The sequence below is a fragment of the Mustela erminea genome, chromosome 4 (genome assembly GCF_009829155.1).
Source record: "Mustela erminea isolate mMusErm1 chromosome 4, mMusErm1.Pri, whole genome shotgun sequence".
NCBI lineage: Eukaryota > Metazoa > Chordata > Mammalia > Carnivora > Mustelidae > Mustela > Mustela erminea.
Genome location: NC_045617.1, coordinates 63,544,949 through 63,569,651, shown reverse-complemented (window position 1 = coordinate 63,569,651; position 24,703 = coordinate 63,544,949). Strand labels below are relative to the sequence as shown.

Genomic DNA, 24,703 nt, shown 5'->3' with positions numbered 1-24,703 from the left:
CTTCTGAAGACCAAACCCAGCATTAGACTCATCAGTCGTAGCCCAGCAAAAGACTTGATTGACTTAATGGGTTTTTCTATCACATAGTTTATGAAGCTAAAGCTAATTTTAAGGATTCCATTCCCAGTTACTCAGTTTCAGGGGGTGATGCTTTTGCCAAGTTTCAGCTTCTTGCCAAATGTTTCATGAGTGCCCAGCATGGCTGAGCTGCGCCATGCGAAAACAAAGATTTTTTTTTAATGGTCTGTGCCCTTTATATGAAAGTCTCCTAGTTCGAGCAGACTTATACACAGTAATAATAGGTAGAGAAGCATAACGCACATTTCTTTACAGTTTTACACATTTTCATTACTCACAGTTAACAAAATTACCATCATCATTCTACCGCAAAGACTTGGTGGAATTGTTCCCAAGTAAAAAATCAGTTTTTTTCCTCCAGGCTCTTCGAAGATGCTACGGACAAATTGAACCTGATGGCTTTGGGGGGGTTCCTCTACCAGCTGAAGAAAGCATCCCAGTCCCAGCTCTTCCATTCTGTTACAGATACGGTGGATTACTCTCTAGCCATGCCAGGTAATTCCTTCCCAGAAGAACCATGCCATGAGATCAGCAGGAAGCAGCCCGGATCTCTGAAAGCAGCGGCCCACCTGAAGACTTGAATTCCCATTCTCATCACACATGGTCACCCTGGCTAAGGTCTAGGGCAGATTTGTCATCAGTTTTCAGGCATGCTGGGGGAAATGCTGCTGCGGCCAGTGCTGCCCCTCTTCCCACTGGAGCTGTGCTGGGTGGTTCTGCAAAGTTTTGTGCTTGAGATAGAGAAAATTATGTGGCTACTCAGGGTGCAGGTAGTTCCCATGAGGGTGGGACCCCCTTCCCCGTATCACAAGCCATGTCTCTTGTTTCATTCAGTTCAGCTGCTTGCAGAAGCAGCTCCTGATTCCACAAGAGGCTGGTGGGAGAGAAGAGTGGAAGGAGGGGAGAAGCTGCCTGCTACTCTTAGAAAAACTGCTGTTGAGGCACATCCCTAACTATAGGTCAATGTCACTGTCTTCACTGATGAGGACCCTGAAGGCAGCACAGTTGTAATGAGCTGCCCCAGGGTCCCAAACTGGTGGTAGGCCGCTCACAGATGCAATGGTCCATCAGTAGCCAAGGTTGTCGTGCCGAAACAGTGAGCCTCTGTCCCAATGGGTCTGGGCAGGGGCACAGAACTACATGCTGGGGACACACTGTACCGGCAAGTTGGATCATACAGCCTCTTGAGGTCCCATCTTTAGGGATCTGAAGTTCTAAGTGCATGCATTTGACCTTTTGACCCTTACTGCAAATTCTGATTTGAGAAGCACAGTCATTCCCCTGCTAGTTTTTAATAGACTTTAAAACCTTAGCTCTGTAACACCAACTTCCCAGACCCCTCAAACTTCCAGAGCAGCCCTGGACTTGGGAGCCACCTTCAAAGTGTTTGGGGTTGAAAAATCAGCAAGCTCTCAGCTTACCAAAAAACAAGGAGCAGGGTTAAAAAGAGGCAGCTGGGAGGAGGGGGCATTTGCTTTGGGATGAATCAGGAGTTAAAATGCTGCGTCCATCTTTTACCAGCTACACTCTCTTAGGTGAGTTGGTAATAATATTACTGTCATTTTGAAGTTTATCTGCTATGGCAAGATTAATTAGAAAGAAGCAATCTGGTTGCAAGAGCAAGATAATGATCAGCATTTTGTAGGCAATATAGGAGCAGCAGTAGGACATGAGGAAGAAGAAAATGATGAAAAGGGAGAAGACCAAGGTGACAGGGCAGAGCAGTAGCAAAAGATCAGAGGAGGTAAGGATTACACTGAAGCAAGACAGAGCAGGTTCAACAAGCATGTCCTTGAGTAGAAAGGGGCCTGACCTGCTTGGTAAGCACTTCAGAGGTGCCATAAAGGGTTGGCAAAGTGGATGACACAGTGACGGCAGTAATGCTAATGGCTAACAGCAGGGGGTGTTTAGTATGTGCCCAGCCAGGCACTTTGTGAGGATCTCCATATTTAATCCTTCAAGTAACTTGAAGAGGTAAGTGCTGTTAGCCCCACTTTTACACAAAATGTAGCTTAGAGAGAGAAAGTCCTGGTGCAACATAGCCTAGCTACTAAATGGTGCAGCCAGGGGTTGAACCCAGGCAGTCTGAGTCCCCACCCGTCCTACTTAACCACCAGGCCATTCCCTCTTCTCCACAAACAGTGCTTACACTTGTCCCGGCAGGCCCTGGGAATATGGCGGCCCATAGGAGAGGTGCTGAGTGAAGCCCCTCATCCCTCTGGAACCCTGGGTCTTCTCCTCCCTCAGTTGGCCCGCATTGACTAATCCTACCACCCTGAGTATTTTTCATCCCCTTTGATTTTCATGCTCTCTGTGCTTGAGAACAGACCGAACTACCCCTTTGTTTGGGCTTTATGGCTTTTATGGTCTTGCCACCTTCTAGGAGAAGTTAAATCGACCCAAGACCGGAAGAGCGCCCTCCACCTCTTCCGGCTCGGAGACGCCATGCTGAGGATCGTGCGGAGCAAGTCACGGCCGCTGCTCCATGTGATGCGCTGTTGGAGCCTTGTGGCCCCACACCTGGTGGAGGTGAGCCCCTGCAGCCGAGCCCGCACAGGGCTTTCCATGCGGGGCGGGCTGAAGAGCATCGTGGCCTCAGAGCAAGGCTAAGGTCCCCAACCCACCCCTCCCTCAACCCGGCAAAAACGTCACAGTTCTCTATAGGACATCTGGGCATCTAGAAAATCACCCCAAAGGGCAGTCCCATCCTGGTTTTGCCCCTATCTTTCTTTATAGTCACATGACTTGGGGAAGTACCTCCCACAGCTGGCTTTCCGATCTTTATGCCTTACTTTCAGCCTGAGGCTGGAGTTTCACTTTTATCTTTTAATGTCTTTTTTTTTTAATTTTATTTATTTATTTGACAGACAGAGATCACAAGTAGGCAGAGAGAGAGGAGAAGCAGGCTCCCTGCTAAGCAGGGAGCCTGATGCGGGCCTGATCCCAGGATCCTGAGATCATGATCTGAGCCCAAGGCAGAGGCTTGGCACCCCAGGAGTTTCACTTTTATACATGATTATAACAATGTCTCTTGTTCTGCCAGTCTCTCTTTTCTGAGAGCTAAATGTACTCTGGCAAGTACCCTGTAAGTAGGTGAACCATATGCCCTAGTTTTCCCAACAAAATTAATGCTAGGACCCCTTTCACTCTCATACAAAGTAGTGCATGCATTAAATAATATCCTATGAACTAAGCATTTCGGTACATAACGACTGGCTCCTTCTCAATTGGTGGGAAAATTATTGCCTCCTTTTTCAGTAATAACAATTCTTATTAGTTCTTCAGTGTTAATCTGGCAGAGTTACATCATCAAATCAAGTGTTTTGTGGAACTTAATTCACTAAACTGAGAACATTCTAGTAAAGAAAATGGGTAGAAAATCACAACTTAGTCATGGAAAAACAGGGTTTATGATTTATCTGTTAAACTACAACCAACCATCTGCAAAATCTGGCCACATAAAACAACAACCATTTATTTAGCTCCGGATACTGTGGGTCAAGTATCTGAGCTGGCTTGAGCTAGGCTTGGCTGAGCTCTTCTTGCCTCACTTGTGCACCTGTCCTCAGCTGGTTCATGACAGCCTTGACTAGGAGGGCTGGACATGGGCGCCTCTCCTCATGATGTCTCTCCCTTCAGCAGACTAGCCCTGGCTCATTCACGTGGTATTCTTAGGATTCCCAAGAAAAGTGAGAGGGCAAACCCCAAATCAGAGCTGCTTTCCAGTTCTCTACTGATACAATGTTTGGTATTTTTCATTTGTGCAAAGCAGATCACACATCCAAGCCCAAGGTCAGTGACAGAGTGGGCTCCACAAGGGCATGCATACAAAGATGTGAGCAAGTTTGACCATCCTGGGGGCAACTGGCCCACTTCCTTGAGGGACAGGTGACTTCTCTGATCATATTCAGAACATGGCTAGAATGAGACCATAGGCAGTTCCCAGACTAGGTTCCAGTGTATTTATAGTCCATGTGTTCTTTACCACCCAAGAAAACTGTCATGTTACAAGAAGAAAAATGAAAAGGAAATTACTAGAAAGTCTCACTTTTCCAAAAATATTAAAGTGAAACTAGAATTGCGTGTGATCTTTAGTTAAATTATTAAAAATTTAACTTTAGTGTGCTGTTCATCTATACTTAGTCCTTGGAGTTATTTTTATTTACATTTATTTATTTATTTTTACGTCAACAGAATTGCTGCTTCTACCTCCCCACAACGGAGTAGGTTAGGAGTTTAAGAGACCAATTTCTTACTTCCGTGAAGTCCTGATGGTGTTCTACTCTCCTTTGGATTTTGCAGGCCGCCTGCCATAAGGAAAGGCATGTGTCTCAGAAGGCTGTTTCCTTCATCCATGATATACTGACGGAGGTTCTCACTGACTGGAATGAGCCACCTCATTTTCACTTTAATGAAGCACTTTTCCGACCTTTTGAACGTATCATGCAGCTGGAGTTGTGTGATGAGGATGTCCAAGACCAGGTCAGTGGCATGTGGAAGTCAGCATCACCAGCAACAGAGCCGGCCCCTCCTGAGTGCCCTGGCCAGCCCTCCTCTATGGTCTTTGCATGTTTCATCTTTCCAGTAATCCTTTGTGGAATCCGTGACAGGGGGGCTAAGCAATTTAGCTGATGATACATGGTTCATGATTAGTGGAACTGGGGTTTGAACCTAGGCAATCTAGCTGTACCAGTACATACTTCAATATACCTAACCTATACTCTTCATCACTACAATACCCTCTGCCAGGAGACAGACAGTAAAGAAACTAACTGTTTACTTCATGTCATAATGGTGGGCTAGGAACACAGACAGCTCCTCTGCCTCTGACACCTACCAAAAAGGTCGAATAAAGGTTTAAAAATTCCTTGTAAATGCACTGACCCTTTCTTGCAAGAAAGGCAAGAATACTAATGTGTCCAAAACTAAGTAACCATGGGAAGCCAGAGCACTAAGTAGAGTCCTAAGCCTGCGTTTGCATTGAGGGAATTTGCCATTGGGTGAAGCAGAAGTCTACTTAGCACATCCTTGAGGCCACAGGAATAGGAGATCAGTCTCAGGGCAAACTGTGTAAGACTGGTGTTCATTCAGGGCAAAGTTGAGTTCAAAATGAACCCAATACCACCCTCCTGTGGATAGTAGCAGCCTTTCTCTAACATTGGCTCTTCATAGAGACTAAAACACAAACAAACAAGGAAAAAAAAAAAACTCTATAGGATTTAAATTTATAAGCTATCCCTTCTAGCAGGTCAATGTATGAAATTATACCACCTTTGTAGTGTAAACTACACTGAAAAACTTCATACAGGCATGATACAAAAGCAAGAGAAATTCCCACAGAGGAACTCCTTTCAACCTGGGCCATAAAAGAATCCCACAAATAAAGTTCCCAGATATGTGAGTTCACAGTATTTCCAAAATATTACAAAACGCACAGGGAAATAAGGCAATACTTAGAGCAAGCTGCTGGAATAACAGATGGTACAGTCAGGACTGAAAAGAATTGAAATGTGGTATCCTTCCTGCGAAATATTAAATAGGAATATCAAGTAAGTTTAATGAAACAAAAGAAAGCAAAAGTGAGTTAATGAAAAGTGAGTAAGAAAAGTGAGTTCATGCCTAAAGACTAAGTTGGAGGATTTCCATCATAATGAATTAAGTAGGTCAGATCAACTTTCCACACGGAACAACCAGGAAAAGTTGGATTAAAAAAATTTTTTTTAATCATTGTTAGATATTGGAACATAAGGCAGTGAATAACTGAGGCCAATGTCTAGAAGAAGAAGAATACCCAGAGTCTGTGCCTGGTGTTGGAGGTGATATTTCCTGAAAAGGGAACCCACTATTTTCAGAAAAGGAGGTTGCAGGATTGAGAAACTAACCAAAACTGGAATCTGGGGCCCTCCAAGTCTGGTAACTTATGGACATCCTGGGACAGAACCGTGAAGAGAAAGGGACATATTAGGAAGAAGAGTGAAACTTAAATAGACTAATCATACCAGGAAATAATCCCCAACTTTAAATAATCCCAGTCCCTAACATGAGATTAGATGATTTGCAAGTTCTGGGGCCTCTTCCCTAGCACAGAACAACTCTTTGACAGAAGATGATGTCATCCCAAGGATTCAAATTATTTCTTGATTTGCATATGTAGTGTCTACATTCAGTCAAAAATAATCAGGCTCATTAGGAAATAACATGTCACTGACAAAAAAAACAAAAATAGACACACACACACACACACACATATAATCACATGCTTAGCCAGGGATCCAGAGTCCTCAGAGACAGATTTTAAAATAAATATGCTTCACTGTGTTCAGAAAGATTTAGAACTGGGTGCACCTGGGTGGCTCAGTCAGTTAAGCAACTGCCTTCGGCTCAGGTCATGATTCTGGAGTCCCGGGACCGAGTCCCATATCAGGCTCCCTGCTCAACAGAGAGTCTTCTTCTCCCACTGACCTCTCTCCTCTCATGCTCTCTCTCTCATTCTCTGTCTCTCTCCCTTTCAAATAAATAAATAAATAAAATCTTAAAAGAAAAGAAAGATTTAGAACTAGAAGGATTTAGGTTATGGCAGCATGAAAAAGCTAATGAAGCCACCTCACAAAATTCAAGTATAAAACAAGACAAAATTGTAAAAATCAATGGTTTCAGGTTTCTGGAAATTGACCAATGGCAGACAACAAATTGAGTAGCATTTATACTTAGAAATCCTTCTTGCCAGAACTTTGCTTAAGAACAATGGAAGTTCATGACCTCTTGCCAAACACTGTCCCCATCACCCTCACTCTCAAGCTATTGGCTAGTATAGTAGTTTGACTAGTGTGAAGCTAACTTAGAAAATCAGCAGCTTTTCCACTATAAGGGACAGACTTAGTTTAAAGAAGACTTAGAGGGATGCCTGGGTGGCTCAGTCACTCAAGCCTTTGGCTCAGGTCATGATCCCAGGGTCCTGGGATCCAGCCCCGAATCAGGCTCTCTCAGCAGGGAACCTGCTTCTCCTCTTTCTGTCACTCTCCCTGCTTGTGCTCGCTCTCTATCTCTCCCTTGCTCTCTCAAATAAATAAATAAAATCTTTAAAAAAGAAGAAGTAGTAGTAGTAGTGAACAGGGGAAATTGCAATTTTGCTAGCCTAAGGTTACAGTGAGCAGTGATTGAATAAGAAATTTAACATGAATCCCTGGAAACCAGAGACTTACAGAAAGACTAGATCGATTCCTCATGCATCTCTGGCTGAATGAAACTTATGCATATGCAGTATAGACCATACAAATCCCATCAGAAAGTAAAAAAACAAGACCTGGCTAAACTTAGAATATTTTCCCCAACCTACACATGTGGATTGGTTGAGGAGGACGGAAGCCTTAAAGGCTCAAGTTGTCTGAGCACAATTTCTGCCCAAATCATCAGCTGACCCCTAACCTATTCAGACATGGGGAGGATTGTTAAATAGTAAATCTAAGACCTAAAAACAAAGAAACTGACCCAGACACACTGGCTCTCACACATGGGAAGAGACAGATTTCACAGTATAAATCCAACCCCTTATTTAGGAAAAACAACAACAACAACAACTCAAAAATTAATCAGAATTCAGCATTACCACAATATGTTATACAAAATGTTGACTTTTCAGCAAAGAAAAAGGAAAGGAAGAGGGGAAGAAGGAAAGGAAAGGGGAAAGGAGAGGAAGGAAGGAAGGGAGGGAAATGAAAATGGAAAGAAGAAAGGCAAAAAGGAAGGAAGGGAGGGAGAGAGGAAGGAGAGAGAGAGAGAGAGGAAGGACGGACGGAAGGAAAAGGGAAGGGAAGGGAAAGAAGAGACAAGAGAGAAGGACACCTATTGGGAGGGAGGCAAAAAATAGAAAGTGACTTTGAACGAGCCCCGGTGTTGGAGTTGAGAGCCAGGCTTTAGAGCAGCTACTATAAATACTATCAAAGAATTAAAGGAAAATATGATGGCAATGACCAAAAACAGTCTAATTAGAGAAATGGAACTATGAAAAAAATGCAAATTCTAGAGTTGAAAAGGCAATGACTGAAACGAAAAATCTATTAGATGGTCTTACCAGCAAGATTTGAGATGGCAGAAGAATCTGGGAACTTGAAGGTAGATTAATAGAAATTATCCATTCCAAAGATTAGAGAGGATAATTTGACCAGAAATAAAGTCTTAGAGACCTGTGATAAAATGTCAAGCTTATGTGTAATGGGGGTTCAGACAAAGATGAAAAACGGAAAGGGTCAGAAAATAAATTTAGAAAATTAATGGAACCCCAATTAGCATCAACACAAAGATAAGCATAGTAGATACTTTATAATCAAACTGCTCTAAGACAAAAAGAAAACCTCAAGAGCAGCAAGAGAGAAACAGTTTGTTACTACAGTAGAATTAAACGCTACTTTTCCAAAGAGAATGAAGGCCAGAAGACAAAGCAATAATACATTGAAAGTGAATAATTTAGAGTACTTGTGCTTCAAAAATGAAGATGAAATAATGGGTTAAGCCACTGCCTTCGGCTCAGGTCATGATCTCAGGGTCCTGGGATCGGGTCCCGCATCGGGCTCTCTGCTCAGCAGGGAGCCTGCTTCCTCCTCTCTCTCTGCCTGCCTCTCTGCCTACTTGTGATCTCTCTCTGTCAAATAAATAAATAAAATCTTAAAAAAAAAAAAAAAAAAGAATTCTCAGATTTAAAAAATATATAATAGAATTTCTTGCCAATAGACCTATCCTGTAAGAAGTACTAAAGGAATTCCTTCAGACTAAAAGGAGATAAAACAACAGAGTAAGTCAGTTTCACAAGAAGAAATGGATGTGTGGGTAAATATATTTTTTAATTTTAAAAACAGTGTTTACATAAGCACTGACACTAACATTGTATTTTTTAATTTATTAACTATAAAGATGTATATAGCCGTAGCAAAAAAAAGGGGAGAAAATGAAACTACTAGAAACAAAGTTGCCATATTTTGCTAGAATTAAATCATTATTAACTTGAATATTGTGATAAGTCGAAGATGTATATTCTAATCCCTAGGACAACAGCCTTGAGATTAATACAAAAAATAAATTAGAAAGAGGAATCAAATGATACACTAAAAATATATTTAACACAAAAGAAGACAGTAAAGGAGGAACAGAGGAACAAAAAACACATTATATGTGGAAAAGAAGTAGTAAAATGACAGATGTAAATAAGACCATTTTAATAATATTAAATATGTATTTGTGAAAAGAGGCTCCACATCTTTAGTCATTAAGGAAATGCAAATCAAAACCACAATGAGATATTACTTCAGACCACCTAGGATGACTTCAGTAAAAAAGATAGTAAGGTTTGATGAAATGTGGAGAAATTGGAATCTCCGTATGCTACTAAATGCGCTGCCATGGAAAACAATCTGGGAGTTCCTCAAAAGGTACATACCGAAGAAAAATGAAAACATATATCCATATAAATCTAGACACAAACATTCAGAGAAGCATTATTCATAACAGCCAGAATGTTGGAAACAACCTAAATTCCATTTGCTGATAAATGGATGTATGTGGTATTTCCACACAATAAAATACTATTCTGTAATAAAAAAAAAAAAATCAGTACTGATTTGTGCTACAGCATGAATGAAGCTTGGAAACATTATACTAAATGAAAAAAGCCAATCACCAAAACAAACAAACAAACCAAAAAACCCCACATTTTATTTCATTTGTGTAAAATGTCCATAATAAGCAAATCTAAGGAGATAAAAAGTAAGTTAGTGATTGCCTAGGGCAGAGAGTAGGGTTCTGTGGAGGGAATGACTACTGGCACATGCTGGCCTGGAGGCATAGGCAGGTCAAGAAAATGTTCTAAAATTAGATTAGTCATGGCTGCACAACTCTCTAAATATGCTAAAAAACACCAAATTGTACAGTATAAGTGGGTAATCTTTATCATATGGGATTTATATCTCAATAAAAATGTTAAAAAATGGGACACCTGGGTGGTGGGTGGCCTGGGTTAAAGCCTCTGCCTTCAGCTCAGGCCATGATCTCAGGGTCCTGGGATCGAGCCCCGCATCGGGCTCTCTGCTCAGTGGGGAACCTGCTTCCTCCTCCTCTCTCTCTCTCTCTCTCTCTCTCTCTCTCTGCCTGCCTCTCTGCCTACTTGTGATCTCTGTCTGTCAAATAAATAAATAAAATCTTTTCTAAAAATGTTAAAAAACATGAAATGACCAAGCTATCAGAAGGCAGAATTGTAAGGGTGGATATAACAATAAGATATTATAATACACAGTCTACAAGAGACAGATTTTACATGCAAAGGCACAAAGATTGAGAGTAGAAGAGGTGAAAATGATATACCATGCAAACAGTAACCATCAAACGGCCAGGGTAGCCATATTAACCTCCAGCCAAATGAACACCAGTATGGCAAATATTACTAGAAACAATCTTTGGGCCCTTGGGTTAGGCAAAGATTTCTTAGGAATGACACCAACAAGATCCAAAAAAAGAGTTGATGAATTAGGCTTTGTCAAAATTAAAAACTTGTTCTTTAAAAGACACCATTAAAAAAATAAAAAGACAAAGTCAAAGCTGTAAAAAAAAAAAAAAAAAGTAAATCACGTATCAGAGGAAAGATTTGAATCTAGAATATGTAAACAGCTCTAAAAACTCACTAAAAAAAGACAGTGATGAGGGGAATCTGGGTGGCACAGGCAGTTAAGCGCCCAACTCTTGGTTTCGGCTCAGGTCATGATCTTGGGGTCATGAGACTGAACCCATGTTGGACACTACGCTCAGCGTGGAGTCTGAGATTCTCCCCCTCTCCTTCTGTCCCTCCCCATCTACGTGCACATTCACTCTCTAAAAATAGATCAATCTTTCTTTGAGAAAAGACAATAATGAGAAGACAAAAAGTTTTTTTAAAAAAAACAGCAGAACATTTGCAGATGGCAAATAAGCATGTGAAAAGTTGCTCAACACTAGTCTTTAGCAAATGCAAATTAATGCAATATGGCGGCTCATTTAAGGAGATTTTTGAGTGGGTTTGGATGAATTCTGGTTTTTCTTTTTTCACTGCAATTAACCCAGAAATAGGAAGCGGAGAAGTATATCCCCCTTCCCAGAAATTTTCGTCCTGCTTTTAAGGGAAAGATTTTTAGTGCCACCCCCTTTGCCTCTGCCAGGTTGTGACATCCATTGGCGAGCTAGTTGAGGTGTGTTCCACACAAATCCAGTCGGGATGGAGGCCCCTGTTCAGTGCCCTGGAAACTGTGCACAGTGGAAACAAGTCTGAGGTGAAGGAGTATCTGGTCGGTGATTACTCTATGGGTAAGAACGTGTGTTTGATTTTGTATCCTAAATCTTTAATGAATGCAGTTATCAGTTATAAGTTTTGGGTGGCATCTTTAGGATTTTCTAAACAAAATAGATCATGTGATCTACAGTCAATTTTACTCTTTCCTCTCTGACTTGGATGTGTTTTATTTATTTTTTTTTTCCTGCCTACTTGCTCTGGGGAGTATTTCCAGTACTATATTAAATAAGGGTGGTGAGAGGAAAGAATGGGTAGATGATTTTTATCATAAAGTATGAATTCTTGATGCCAATTTTCATGCTATCAAAAGAAAGTAAACAACAGGGCAGGCTACCATTCGGCCATGTTTTCTTGGTAGGAAATGACCTGTGATAGCAGGGCACCCATTCTGAGTTCTGCTGGCAGACCAAGAACCCTGAGCATTATCAGGCCCTGCTCTCACTGACAGATTAGACCAAATGCTGACACTTCTGTCTTTTCAATTACACATATCTGTGTTGAGTTCATTCCTGAAGCCAAAAAAGCAAACATTATTTGCTTCCTAGTAAGAAGCAAAAAAGCATCATAACACAGTTGAATCCCAGTTAGGGAAATTGAGCTTAGCTGGAAATGAACGGGGACCCATAAAGCAAGCCAAGAGACCCAACAGGGGATGCACAGGACTCGGCATAGAGGTAAGCTAAGTCTTATTGCATGGCTCAGATTATCATGGTAACATGGTGAGGACAAGCCAGATTGTAAGGGCAGAAGACACAGAATTAAGGCAAATTCCTGTGCAGGCTACCATGTGCTCTCAGCCTCCCCCACGGGTCCCACAGAGCACACTCTGCTCTGGGAGTGAAAATGCAGCAACATGAGTCTGATGTTTCTCCGCAGCGAAGCCCATTGGAGACCCAGCTAAGATTTGGCCATCTAAGTACTCCCTGCCTAGCACCTACCAAAATCTCAGACTCCTCAGAGGAAAGCCAGTTTTCAGAACAAACCATGTTGTTTTCATAGTCTAGGCACAGTGAACCACCCTCATCAATTCACTGTTGCCTAGGAATGTTCTGAGAACCAAGTTCCCAGATGTGAGCCAACGGCCAATCTTGTAAGCCCTCTTTTCTAAGGATAGCAATCTCGAGCCTGTTAACTCTCTCCTGCACAGTTGTGAATCAATTCGTATATGCCATCAGGGCGTATCTAAACCTTCCCTTCCCTGTAATTACGTGTGTGGAATCCCAGAGGCCTGCATGTTTCCCAACGATGTAGACCCACCTATTGCCACAGCGCTGCACTTAGTGGGCTTTGCCCTCCTGTCCCTGCGGAGGAGCTCTCTGGTATTTGTAGCCTTCCTGCAGCTCCCCCTGCAGGCAAAGATGAGAAGGACAGCATTGGAGCCAAGCTCCCTGTCCCCTCAAAAGGCCAGGAATTTCCTCCAGGGGTAGTAGGTCTTTTCCAAGACTTCATGGAAGGTGCTGGGAGTATGGGCGACCTGAAGGGTAATGTTGATGTTCTTAATATTCTACAACCTTCCTCCCTTAGGAAAGAGCCAGGCTCCAGTGTTTGATGTATTTGAAGCATTTCTCAATACTGACAACATCCAGGTCTTTGCTAATGCGGCCACAAGTTACATCATGTGCCTTATGAAGTTTGTCAAAGGACTGGGTGAGTGGAGTCTTCTTGTCGTCCCTCACGACAGCTGGGGGCCCTTTCCTGGGTGACCGTGTGTGGAAAAACCCTGGAGACGGGCCCACTGCCCACCTAGAGCCACTAAGCCCACCGCCTGGGCTTTAAGCAGATGGCAGTGTGCGTTGTGTATTCAGAAGCAGAAAGCTTACTGTAAAAGCAGCTGGGATTCTGTCCAGCGTTGCTATTTTTCATCATGTTCCTGGAATGCTCTTGTAGTGTAGCATGTTTTCAATCTATATGTTACTTGACTCCAACTTCGTTTTGTATCCTAAAATATTCAGTATCATATGCTATAATCTTCCTGACATGAGAGCTGCTGTCCTCAATGTCACATAATTAGCAGCCTGAGCTTGAGTTTCCAGCTCCTCCTAAGCAAAAATTTAGGATGCCTACCCCTGGGCCATGTTAATCATAACATTTCTTTGGAGGGTAAAATTCCCCCTTCTCTGAAACACACAAGACCTGATTTTCCGCTTAACTGAGCAATGCTTGAACAAAGGAGAGCCTTGCTATACAATTTGACCTGCTGAAGCAGATTTTTTTATGGAGCCCAAGTTGATCTGGGGTGAAATGGAAGAGTGGGCAGTTAGTGAAACCAAAAATTTGAGAAGGAACTGAAGTCTTAAAGTTTTGAGAACCTCACCAGGGAATACTCTTAGACCCTGAGGCTAAGAACAATTTGAAGAAGGACAATATAAGTTTCATAATATTTTTTAAAAATGTTTGCTAAATAGTCAACAGTTCACTTGCAGAAAAAGACTGGACACAAAGAAACTAAGGGACTGGGGTGCCTGGGTGGCTCAGTGGGTTAAGCCGTTGCCTTCGGATCGGGTCATGATCTCAGCGTCCTGGGATCGAGTCCCGCATCGGGCTTTCTGCTCGGCAGGGAGCCTGCTTCCCTCTGTCTCTCTCTCTCTCTCTCTGCCTGCCTCTCTGCCTACTTGTGAATTCTCTCTGTCAAATAAATAAATAAAATCTTTTAAAAAAGAAAAAGAAACTAAGGGACTTCATTCATGTTCCCCTTCTTGGGGAGCAGGAACAAAAATGCAAGTTTAAGGATAGAGGCAACAAGTCTGATGTGTTGACCATTGTTGTTATAGTCTATTATGTATTACATGTGCTTCATTCTGTTGTTACATATACCCCCAAAGAATGGAGGACTGAGCAGGATAACCACGGCCACTTTCTCATCGATTTTACAAACTAGCCTTCAGCGGAAGATTTCTTGTGATCTACAGCATCAGATTTTGTTTTTTTTAAACTCTGCTCTATGTTAAATAAAAACCAAATAATTTAGTATCTCCATCACAAGAAGACCTTTAAGTATGAATCTTTGTCTCAGGTAGTAGAAAATTCAGTTCTTCTATAGGAAAAGCTCACCCTGGGTGGCTTCTTTGTTCCCTTCCCCCTCTGACTGGCACCCTTACAGTGCTCTGACACTGGACATAGAGGTGGAGGGCGGGGGTCTCACACCATGCAATGTTCTGCGACACCAGCTAGGTGTCCTATAACTCAATTCAGTTCTGGCACTCCCCAGAGTTAGCTCAGACTTTACAGGTTAGGGACTCAGTCCCACAAGACTCCCCCCTCTGCTTCACATGCCAAAACAAAGGTAGATCCCTGGGTTACCCACAAGTCTGACATGACTACACTTTGGGGGTTTCAGGAGCCCACCCCTTGGATTTGGTTAATTGTTGGAACAACTCCTAGAACTCAGGAGAACATGTTCACCCTTTCTTATATAATGAAGGATATAATTAGAGATACAGATGAATACCCAAAAAGATACATTGGATGAGATCCATAAGGGTCCCAAACACAGGAGCTTTTGTCCCCATGGAGTGAGGGTGTGGCACCCTCCCACAATGGAGATGTGTTTACCAACCTAGAAGCTCTCTGCACCCCATACTTTTGGAATTTTATTTAGGCTTCATCACGTAGGCAGGACAGATCTTTAACTGTTTCCAGGCTTTCTGCCCTAGTTGGTGGAAAGTGGCTAAACATTTCAACTTCTAGGGGCTCCTGGGTGGCTCAGTGGGTTAAAGCCTCTGCCTTCAGCTCAGATCATGATTCCAGGGTCCTGGGATCGAGCCCCGCATGGGGCTCTCTGCTCAGCAGGGAGCCTGCTTTCTCCTCTCTCTCTCTGCCTGCCTCTGCCTACTTGTGATCTCTCTCTGTCAAATAAATAAATAAAATCTTAAAAAAAAAATTTCAACTTCTAGTCGCAGTTTGGTCTTTCTGGTGACCAGTCCACATCTAAGAGCACACCACGTGTTGCCTTGATTAGAAGACCCTCCTGTCATCCAGGAAACCCCAAGGAGTTAGGAGTTCTGTGTCAGGAATTGGAGTGAAAGACCAAACATTAGACCACAAGATGCTTCCACTACTCTTATCGCTTGGGAAATTACCAGAGTTTTAGGGGCTCTGTGTGGGGAACTGGGAACAGAGACCAATATATGCATTTGCTACTACGTCACAGTCTTATATTTCATTTAAGAATAATTACTGGTATTCTCTTATTCAGTGAGCAGTTAGGTGCCTGTCATGGGGCACAACAGCCCGTATGTACCATGAAGGTGTAAAGATGAACAAAACATGCTTCCTGCCTATGAGAGGCTCACAGCCTCTTCTCAGAAACACACATAAATCAATAACTACAATTCAGTAAGATGAATACTTTTGTGAAGGATAATAAAAAGAAAAAAAGGAAAAAGGCATTTAAGCAGAAATAAACAAGCCCCTGAAAGAGACGTTTGGTAGTGGGGGCCCATGCAGGCTTCAAAGAGGAAGTGAATTTGAAATTTGTGGAGTAAGCTATAGGTTTGCTAAAGGAAGGGGGCAGTTGGGGAAGGTTCAAGGAATCCAGAATTTGTGGGGAAGTTTTCTTTTTTAAGAAATAACTTAGAATATTTTTTTAAGATTTTATTGATTTATTTGACAGAGATCACAAGTAGGCAAAGAGCCAGGCAGAGAGAGAGAGGGAGAAGCAGGCTCCCCACTGAGCAGAGAGCCTGATGCGGGCCTCAATCCCAGGACCCTGAGAACATGACCTGAGCCAAAGACAGAGGCATAACCCACTGAGCCACCCAGGTGCCCACATGAACTCTGGCAGGCTGATGCCCCCATACATGGGAATGGGCAGCTGCAGGTAGAGAGAAAGGAGACAGGATGTGATTGGCTCCCGCTCATGGTAGAGGTGGGATCTGTGAGGCTTGGCCCTGCTCCAGTGGAGGCTTGGACTGGAGGAACTGAGCACTGCTCTCTGCTCCCCTCCCAAGAACTGGTGTTACCCAGAAATAAGGTGTCCGAAAGCTGAGCATATTGGGTGTGGAGGAGAAGAACAAGTTATGAATTCTGTCTTTGGACATTTTGGACAATTCTATCTTTGGACATTTAGATGGACATTAGATAGGTTGAGCTTCTGTGAAACTCCATTCGAGTGGAAATGCCTAGCAGCAAGTTACAAATTTGAGGTTTTTTCTTAGGGAGGGAGATAGAGGCAGCAAATAGAGATGCAGAATAATTGGTATGCATGTGGAGGATTTTTTTTTTTTTCTGTGAATTATAAGGGGAGTTACTTGTGTGGGGCATATAGTCTGCAGGAACCAAAGAGCCTCCGTTGCCAAGCTGGCTATGTCCTGCCCTGGACTCCAGGGGGCGCCATTTGCACAGACTTTGATGTGAAACACAGTGGCCTTGGTTAAAAAGACAAAACAAAAAAGGATGCTCACTTTGACCAACAGGCTAAGAAATTGATTTATTTTTAATTTAATTTAAAAATGAATTTAATTTATTTTAACTCCTGCTGGGTTATTTCAACATGAGTTTGACCTAGTCTGTGTTTTTATGTTGTAAAATACGTTAATGCAAACTAGGGGCTGGCCAAATAGTGGCCTGTAAGCCATAACCAGCCTATCGATAGTTTTTACAAATAAAGTTTATTGGAACACAGCCATGGCCATTTGTCTGTAACTATTTTGGGGTTACAATGGTAGATTCAAGGAGTTATAACAAAAACATGATGACCCAAAAGGCTAAAGTATTTATTGTCTCGCCCTCTACACAGATAGCTTGCCAATCGCTGATCTAAAATACAACTGTTTATCTTTTCTAAGGAGAAACATGCCTCTTTGTCTGAATTTTAACTAATGCCTCGTAATTAGGTGTGCTTACCCACAGGGGAGGGTGCCTAGTGGCTACGACTGTAGACAATTAGAAACAATTACAGTACAATGGAATGATTTTATTAAGAGTATGGAATAGATTCATTACATGAGAATAAAACTGGTATTCCTCAACTATTTACTTATAGGAAATCTAGATGCTCTCCAGATCTGTGAAATCTCTAGATACGTACCACAAAAAAAAAAAAAAAAAAAAATAGAAACCATTTCAATTCCATTCAATAGTCTCCATCCCCAAGCCCCAGATGTTCAGACTCTACCCAGGGACTTAATTTATCATCACTGTTTAGCACTGAACACTGGCAGCAAATGGGTCCTTTTCCAAACAGACAGTGACCTAGCACTTCCCTCCAGCCCAGCTCGTGGCCTGTCACCAGGATTGTTCTTTATCATCAAGCTTCAAAGTCACACCACCCACAGCAGGGGCACAATGAAGGGAATTCCAGTGGGGCCAGGTACAAAAGAACGCCAGCCACAGAAGGAACTGTGGTGGAATACGGGGAAAGTATGGGTTAGCGAAGAGGGGAATTACAAAATGGGTTAATCCCAACAAAATAAGAACAGTATCATTACCAACTGCATGTACACCAGGCAGAGGGGGAAAAAAATGACTAAAATGATTCATCTCAGGGTCACAGAGTTCAGGATCATTTTTTTCTTCTATTTTAGCCAACGTTTAATGAACGAATATTGTGTGAATAAATAGGTCTTCCGTTGAAGGGGGAACGCAAAAGTAATTTTGTCTGTCTGTCTTCCAGGAGAGGTGGACTGTAAGGAAATAGGAGACTGCGTCCCCGGACCCGGAGCCACATCCCCAGACCTGTGCCTCCCTGCCCTGGATTACCTCAGGCGCTGCTCTCAGGTACACTGAGCTCCAGGCCCTGAAACCTACCTCAGATGATACTCAAAAACCTGCCTGAATGTCTTTTGCTGAAGCCCAAGAGAAACACTTTCTGTTGATTCTGAGGAGATTGGGGGCTTAGATCTGGAGTAGGAATTTTTGTTCCCAGCTCTTCCATGAAGGAGAGAAAAAGGAATAAGCGTGTGCTGGTACATACAATTGAATTGAAATCTCTGAAATTTCTCACATATACTCAGACACAGAAACTGTCACAATCTCTATATTTTCGTCAGGATATAGAGAGAGGTCACGAGGTCCTGGGAAGTCTTCATGATAGGACGTGGATGGTGGGGATGCCACCAATGAAAAGAGACATAAACCAAAGAGGGGCACATTCTGTCAAGATCTAGTGAAGAAATCCCATGAAACTACACTTGTCAAAGGGAGCAGCACCCTTCATTGTGCTAAACCCAGTAATTGCCATTATCCCAAGAGGATGCTCCCTCCTGAAGCCCTTTCTCCCCCAGGCTTCAGTAGTGCTCAGTAGTTGCCCCTTCCTATCTTTGCGGGTCATGTCACCAGGCCTGTTCGAGTCTGTGGAACCACTCCCGCGGGGATAGCAGCAATAGTGTGAAATCCCAGGGCTTTGGAAAGGATCCCCAGGCCCAGCTTCTTCCCCCAGCTGCCTCCACAAGGCCCCACGTCACGGGACCCCAGCTACCTTTTCACCCTCAGATCCTTCCCTCTCGCTCTGGGCTCCAACCACACTGACTCTCTTCCCCTCAGATACATGGTGCCTTAATGTTCAGAGCCATGGCTGTTCCCTCTGCCTGGAATGGCCTCTCCCTGCATCTCCTTGCGACACTCCTTATCTTCCTGGCTCTCATCTGAAACAAGACCTCCTCAGAGAGGCCAGAGCTTGGAGTATCAACCAGCTCACCGCCAGTGCTCCCACATACCCTGGTTACTCTAGTATCACCCAAATTTTCTATAGCTTTTATGTCCAAAATTTTACTTTTTCTTTGTGAAAGGATCACCGTAAGACCCCAGAACAGGAATTTTGTCTCACCCACAACTCTTTCCCTAGACCAGCAGGCACAGTTCTAATCCATGAAGATCCTTGGGCATTTGGCTCAGTAATGAGGATTCCTGGGGGGCTGGGCTCTAGCAGTGAGGGTAATAAAGAACCCAGGGCAGTCTTTCAGCTCTGCTTCCATACCTTCATCTGTCCCCCCCGGCCCAGAGATGCCTCCCTTTCCCCACTTACTGTTGGCCTCCTGGCCCTGGTGTTGAAGCAAGGGAAGGGGAAGTCAGTCTGGTATCCCATTTACCTAGAGACCCTCTTCTCAGTGATCCCCACAGAACACTTTCCCATAGGCAAAAACTCTTGACATGTTTTGTGGTTCCCTGGGTCAGTTTACAAAAGTCTATAAAACTCATAGGTAACTGAGATGCTGAAAAAGTATCCCTAGAGCCTTTTCCCTCTACCTTTTTGTTTCCACTAAATGCTATTTCGTCGGCTCCATGGGATAAGAAACCTCTCATGAGCTACTATTTGAGTCCAAATCACGAACAGCCTCAAACCTTCCATACGTTGGGAGCTTCTCTGGTTTTCCCTAACCCCAGTGTTGCTGATATACAATTTTATTCTTCTTTAACACCCAGCGTGCAGCTTTTTCCCCACATATAATTGCAATTTGGTATTCCATTATTTAGTTACTGGCCAAAATCTACAAAATGCCCTTGAAGCCAATATTCCTTAGTGGGCGACTTGCTAGCTTGCCTCGAAGACTTCAGGAGCAGTCGGCGAGCAGCGAGGATGGAATGGAGTCGGTTCTGTCGGATTTTGATGACGACACTGGTGAGTTGATTGACTGAACTGAACGAGGTTATTTGTGTTAGTATACCCAGAAACTTGAGGCCTGAGTTCAGTAGCTTATAAATCATAAGAATGATCACCCATTTATGTTGCTACTGTTTTTAACTTTAATAGCACAAGCCTACCTAAAGTTTCCATGGACTGTTTAAAAACATCATTTGATGTCTTGTCTCCAAACCCATCCTTTTTAGATGGATGCCTCCCTCCAAGCTCTGTGTGGATCTGCAGACTCCACTAAATATAGTTCTAACTCTGAATTCTCTATAATTTAGCAAATTGGAATGTGGTTGCATTGGTACTTAAATTGGCTGGTAATTGTCTTTAATACCTTCTAGGAAACACAATCATTATATAATTACTTCCTGCAGGACTATTTGGTTAGAGACTGGGGAAATTAAGCCACTACTGAAGAGAGAATCTATTTGTGACTGGTGGAACTGAAGGCTCATTAAAAGAATAATTTTAAAGAATGTGTTTCAAATTAGTTCCCATGTAATTTCCTGTGGATTAGAGCTCAGTCTAGTAACTTTGGGAAATTTTCAGATAGGTTAACTCACGCTCATGCTTGTCTTCTGATTCAGTCGACCTTGCCCTGTTCTAGATCTAAAAATGGAAATTACATCCTTAAAGGGAACTAATAACTGGCATAGGTTGATTCAAACTCTTGTAAAAGAAGTTTTGGGGAGAGGTGGTTTTTAATTTGCTTCTTTATTTGTTTTTAATTTTTTATTTATTTTTCTGTTATAAATTCACTTAGAGAAGAAGAGTATTTACAGTTTTCCATAGGGATTACAAACAGTAAAGCCTCACTAGTTGAGACTAATTTTAAGGAAAAACCATAGGAAAGAATAGCTAACGTAAAGAACTATTAAAATGGAAATTGTCTAGATATTGCTCAATAGAGGTTTCATTTAATGATTAGTTAAGAATTTTTACTTAGCCTCTTAAACCCCCAACCCAATTATAAACAGAAGCTAGTGTTGTTTATCTATAATACAGTCTTAAACTGTTGTAAATGGTTTGTGTACATGGCGGTCAGCAATCCTCTTTCCATTCATGCAAATCATTAATCTCTTGGTTTTTTTTTTTTCTAAGCACCCCATTTTTTAAGGATTAAGTTCAGCCAAGACCTATCTAAACTTTTCCACATTATCAATTCATTGAGATCTTTCAATTTATAATTATATATGAAGCATAGCTAGCTCAGACAAAAGAATTGAAAACAAAGGCTTCAACTTAGTATTAAAAATTGATATGCTCTTAGATGTTATTCCTCTGGTTTCCAAAAGCAAATAACGTTTTCTTATTGAAATTTCAAACATGTGTAAAACTAGACTGGTATAATGAACCTTCATGTACCCATCACCCAGCTTCAGCTATTAACTTATGGCCAATCTATTACGTATATTTACACATAAACCCTCACTCTATCTCCTCCCTCCATTCACAGTCGCTATTTTATATCAGATCCCAGACATTATAGCATTTCATCTGTAAATGTTTCAGTATGTGATCTTTGAATATAACAAACATAATCATAATTCCATGATCACACCAAAAAATTAACAGTAATTATTAAATATCAAATTCAGTGTTAGCATTTCCCTTTTCTTATGTCGGTGAATTTCCATGACTGGTGTAAGATCTGCACTCTGTGTTTGGCTGATAGGTCTCTGAAGTCCTTTACAATCTCTAGATTTTCCTCTCCAACTCTTTTGTGTTCACTCTTCCTTTTTGGAAGAAGTGAGGTCCCATGTCCTGTGGAGTTTTCCATGTGGACTTTATTGGTTATATCCCCTAGAGTGGTGCAAAATATGTGATTCTGGCTTCTGCATTTCCTATAAATTAGCTTGTTCACACTGCTTATATTCTGAGGTTCATGAGCCTTTATCCCCTAGTTTCTATCTGAGACGATAAAAAAAAAAAAAGCTTTGGACCTAGGGAGTGGTGATGGTTGCACAAAACTCTGCATGAATACCACTGAATTGTATATGTAACAAGACTTAAAGTGGCAAATTTTTTATATATTTATATTTAAAAGAAAATCATATACATATATAGGTATATTACATACAATAAAATAATTTTTAAAAAATATACTAAGATGATGCAAAATGATATTTTATTATTTTGGTATTGTCATCTCCCAAGAAATCTGACCTTTATTTCATTATAGTAGAATTTACCACATAATCTTCTTCCTGTAGGGGGAGGAGAAGAAATTTTGTGGTTTTTTTTTTCCTTTGACTTTGTTAGAGCCTGTTAGTCGTCATCTGCCCAGGCTTGTAGACACTGAGGGCTACCACACCATGTAGCACTCTGCCATGGTAACGACGCTTAGGTGGCTCTTACGATGACTCTGTGTTGTGTCTAACTGGATCTCACCAAGATCTGCTGCTTGGTTTCCAGGGTTGATAGAAGTGTGGATCATCCTCCTAGAGCAGCTGACAGCGGCTGTGTCCAACTGTCCACGTCAGCACCAACCGCCAACCTTGGATTTACTCTTTGAGCTGTTGAGAGACGTGACGAAAACACCTGGTAAGAATTTCTATGTCTGTCTTTTGTGGGGAGTTGTGATACATAAAACTTTTTTCAGGAAGGTATTTCCATGTGCCTGCCCATTTCACAGCTCTACCCCTAGACTCGGTACAGAGCCTCCTGCATAATAGCTGCTCAGTAAACACTTGTTGAATGACAGTGAGGCAGTGATGGGTTAAGATATGTCCTCTTATTGTTGACATATATTCCCACCAGTCTGTTTACAAATAATGTGTGCTATTCAGTTAGCTGGGTGTGTTGGATCCCTCCAATAACCAGGCAAGGTTATTGGCTTTGCTCTGTTTCATGATTATATCCTTCCTCTTTAGCTAGATCTTACATGCTCTCCAGGGCTATCAGTAGGGCCTGCTGAGTTTCCAAGGACATAAACCACTCAGAAGTATATAGAATATTAAGACAGCAAGATCCTTAATGTATAAGGGTCATAGATCATTAGATTGACAAAAAGACATGTAGGGGGGCCTGGATGGCTTAGTCAATTGAGCATCTGACTCTTGATCTCAGCTCAGATCATGATCTCAGGGTCATAAGATGATCCCCACATTGGGCTCCACGTTCAGCATGGAGCCTGCTTAAGATTGTCTCTCTCTTCCCCTCTCCTTTGGCCCCTCCCCCTGCTCATGTGTGCTCTCACACGCGCTCTTTCTCTCTCTCAAAAAAAGGAAAAAGACTTGTAGTGATCATCTATACCTTGATAGTATAAGAAAAAAATGGCCCTGAGGAACTTATTTTCTCTTTTGAATTAATTAAATTTAGCATGTACACTTAACACATGCAGATTTTCCCAAGAACCAAGCAACTTACAGAAATTCTGGTTTTCACAATCAGAACCACAAAGGAACCCACTAGTTAATTCCAGAGTAATAAGAGTTTTGTTATTTATCACAAACTGATGAAGACTTGATACTGTTTTAAGAGCCATTGCAAGGGGCGCCTGGGTGGCTCAGTGGGTTAAGCCTCTGCCTTCGGCTCAGGTCATGATCTCAGGGTCATGGGATCGAGTCCCACATCAGGCTCTCTGCTTGGCGGGGAGCCTGCTTCTCTCTCTCTCTCTCTCTCTCTGCCAGCCTCTCTACCTACCTGTGATCTCTCTCTGTCAAACAAATAAATAAAATCTTTAAAAAAAAAAAAAAAGAGCCATTGCAAGTGTATAGGAGAATTTTTATCAGAAAATCCAGCATAGCTACTCCCATGTCAAAATGCTATGTCTTTTATCCAAAAATAAGCAGGTACTTTATAGGATTAATTATATACCTCTCTTTCACTAGTCAGTACCATTTTCTCATTTCACATTGCCATTAAATGTATGTGGGAGCCCTTAATTCTAGAAATCTATCATCAAAGGAAATTAATGAAGACAAAATGGGCTTATGATTGCTGAAATATACTGAATACCAAAAAATTATGAACACGTTAACTGTGTTAAGTAAATTATGATAAGGGCAGATGAATTTTCCACATGCATTCAAATGAGTACTTGTGAATAACATTTGAAGTATATATACTATGGAATATAATCACAACATGAAAGTTTATGCATCTATAAATACATACATACATTCAAAAGGACTAGAAGTCAAACAAAAATGTGATTATCTCTGTGGGCAAGGTTTCTTTCTTCTTTGTATTCCCGTGTTTTCTGTTTATTAGGAAAAGGATGCTTGCTTTTGTGATCAGAACTTTAAAAACTGATCACTTTCACAAGGATTTTCACTATAGCATTATCCAAAAAGCAAAAAAATAGAACACCTTAACTGTCCATCAGTAAGGGAACAGAGACGTAACTATTATCTAAATCCACTGACACAGAATGATCTCTAACTCTTGTTAATGGGTTTCTTGATGTTTCCTATAGATACGTGTATGTACACTTTAGAAGTTATTTTCTTATAAACATACAGATGCATATACACATATATCTGGGGACTGGAGTTAATCAGATGATACTTTAGCTTTATTGGTATTATTTGAATTTCTATGAATTTATTTGTGTGTCATTTGCGTAACTAAATTCATACAGAAACAAAAAAGAGGAGCACCTGGGTGACCCAGTCAGTTAAGCTTCTGACTCGATTTTGGCTCAGGTCATGATTTCGGGCTCTTGGGATAGATCCCCCATGTCCAGCTCTGCACTCAGCAGGAAGTCGGCTTGAGATGCTCTCTTTCCCTCCTGCCCCTCCAAC

At 41.8% G+C, this 24,703-nt stretch overlaps 1 protein-coding gene across 4 annotated transcripts in view; it reads left to right on the top strand.

Moving 5' to 3' along the window:
• The window catches only part of ARFGEF3 (ARFGEF family member 3), a 178,898-nt gene that overhangs the window by 134,074 nt on the left and 20,121 nt on the right, over positions 1-24,703 (top strand). For all 4 annotated transcript variants that reach the window (XM_032339389.1, XM_032339393.1, XM_032339392.1 and 1 more), the window contains 8 exons: positions 440-573; positions 2,462-2,607; positions 4,381-4,560; positions 11,256-11,400; positions 12,911-13,033; positions 18,000-18,103; positions 19,799-19,943; positions 22,371-22,499. In XM_032339389.1, coding sequence (XP_032195280.1) covers positions 440-573; positions 2,462-2,607; positions 4,381-4,560; positions 11,256-11,400; positions 12,911-13,033; positions 18,000-18,103; positions 19,799-19,943; positions 22,371-22,499 — 1,106 coding nt within the window. The remainder of the gene's footprint in view (positions 1-439; positions 574-2,461; positions 2,608-4,380; positions 4,561-11,255; positions 11,401-12,910; positions 13,034-17,999; positions 18,104-19,798; positions 19,944-22,370; positions 22,500-24,703) is intronic.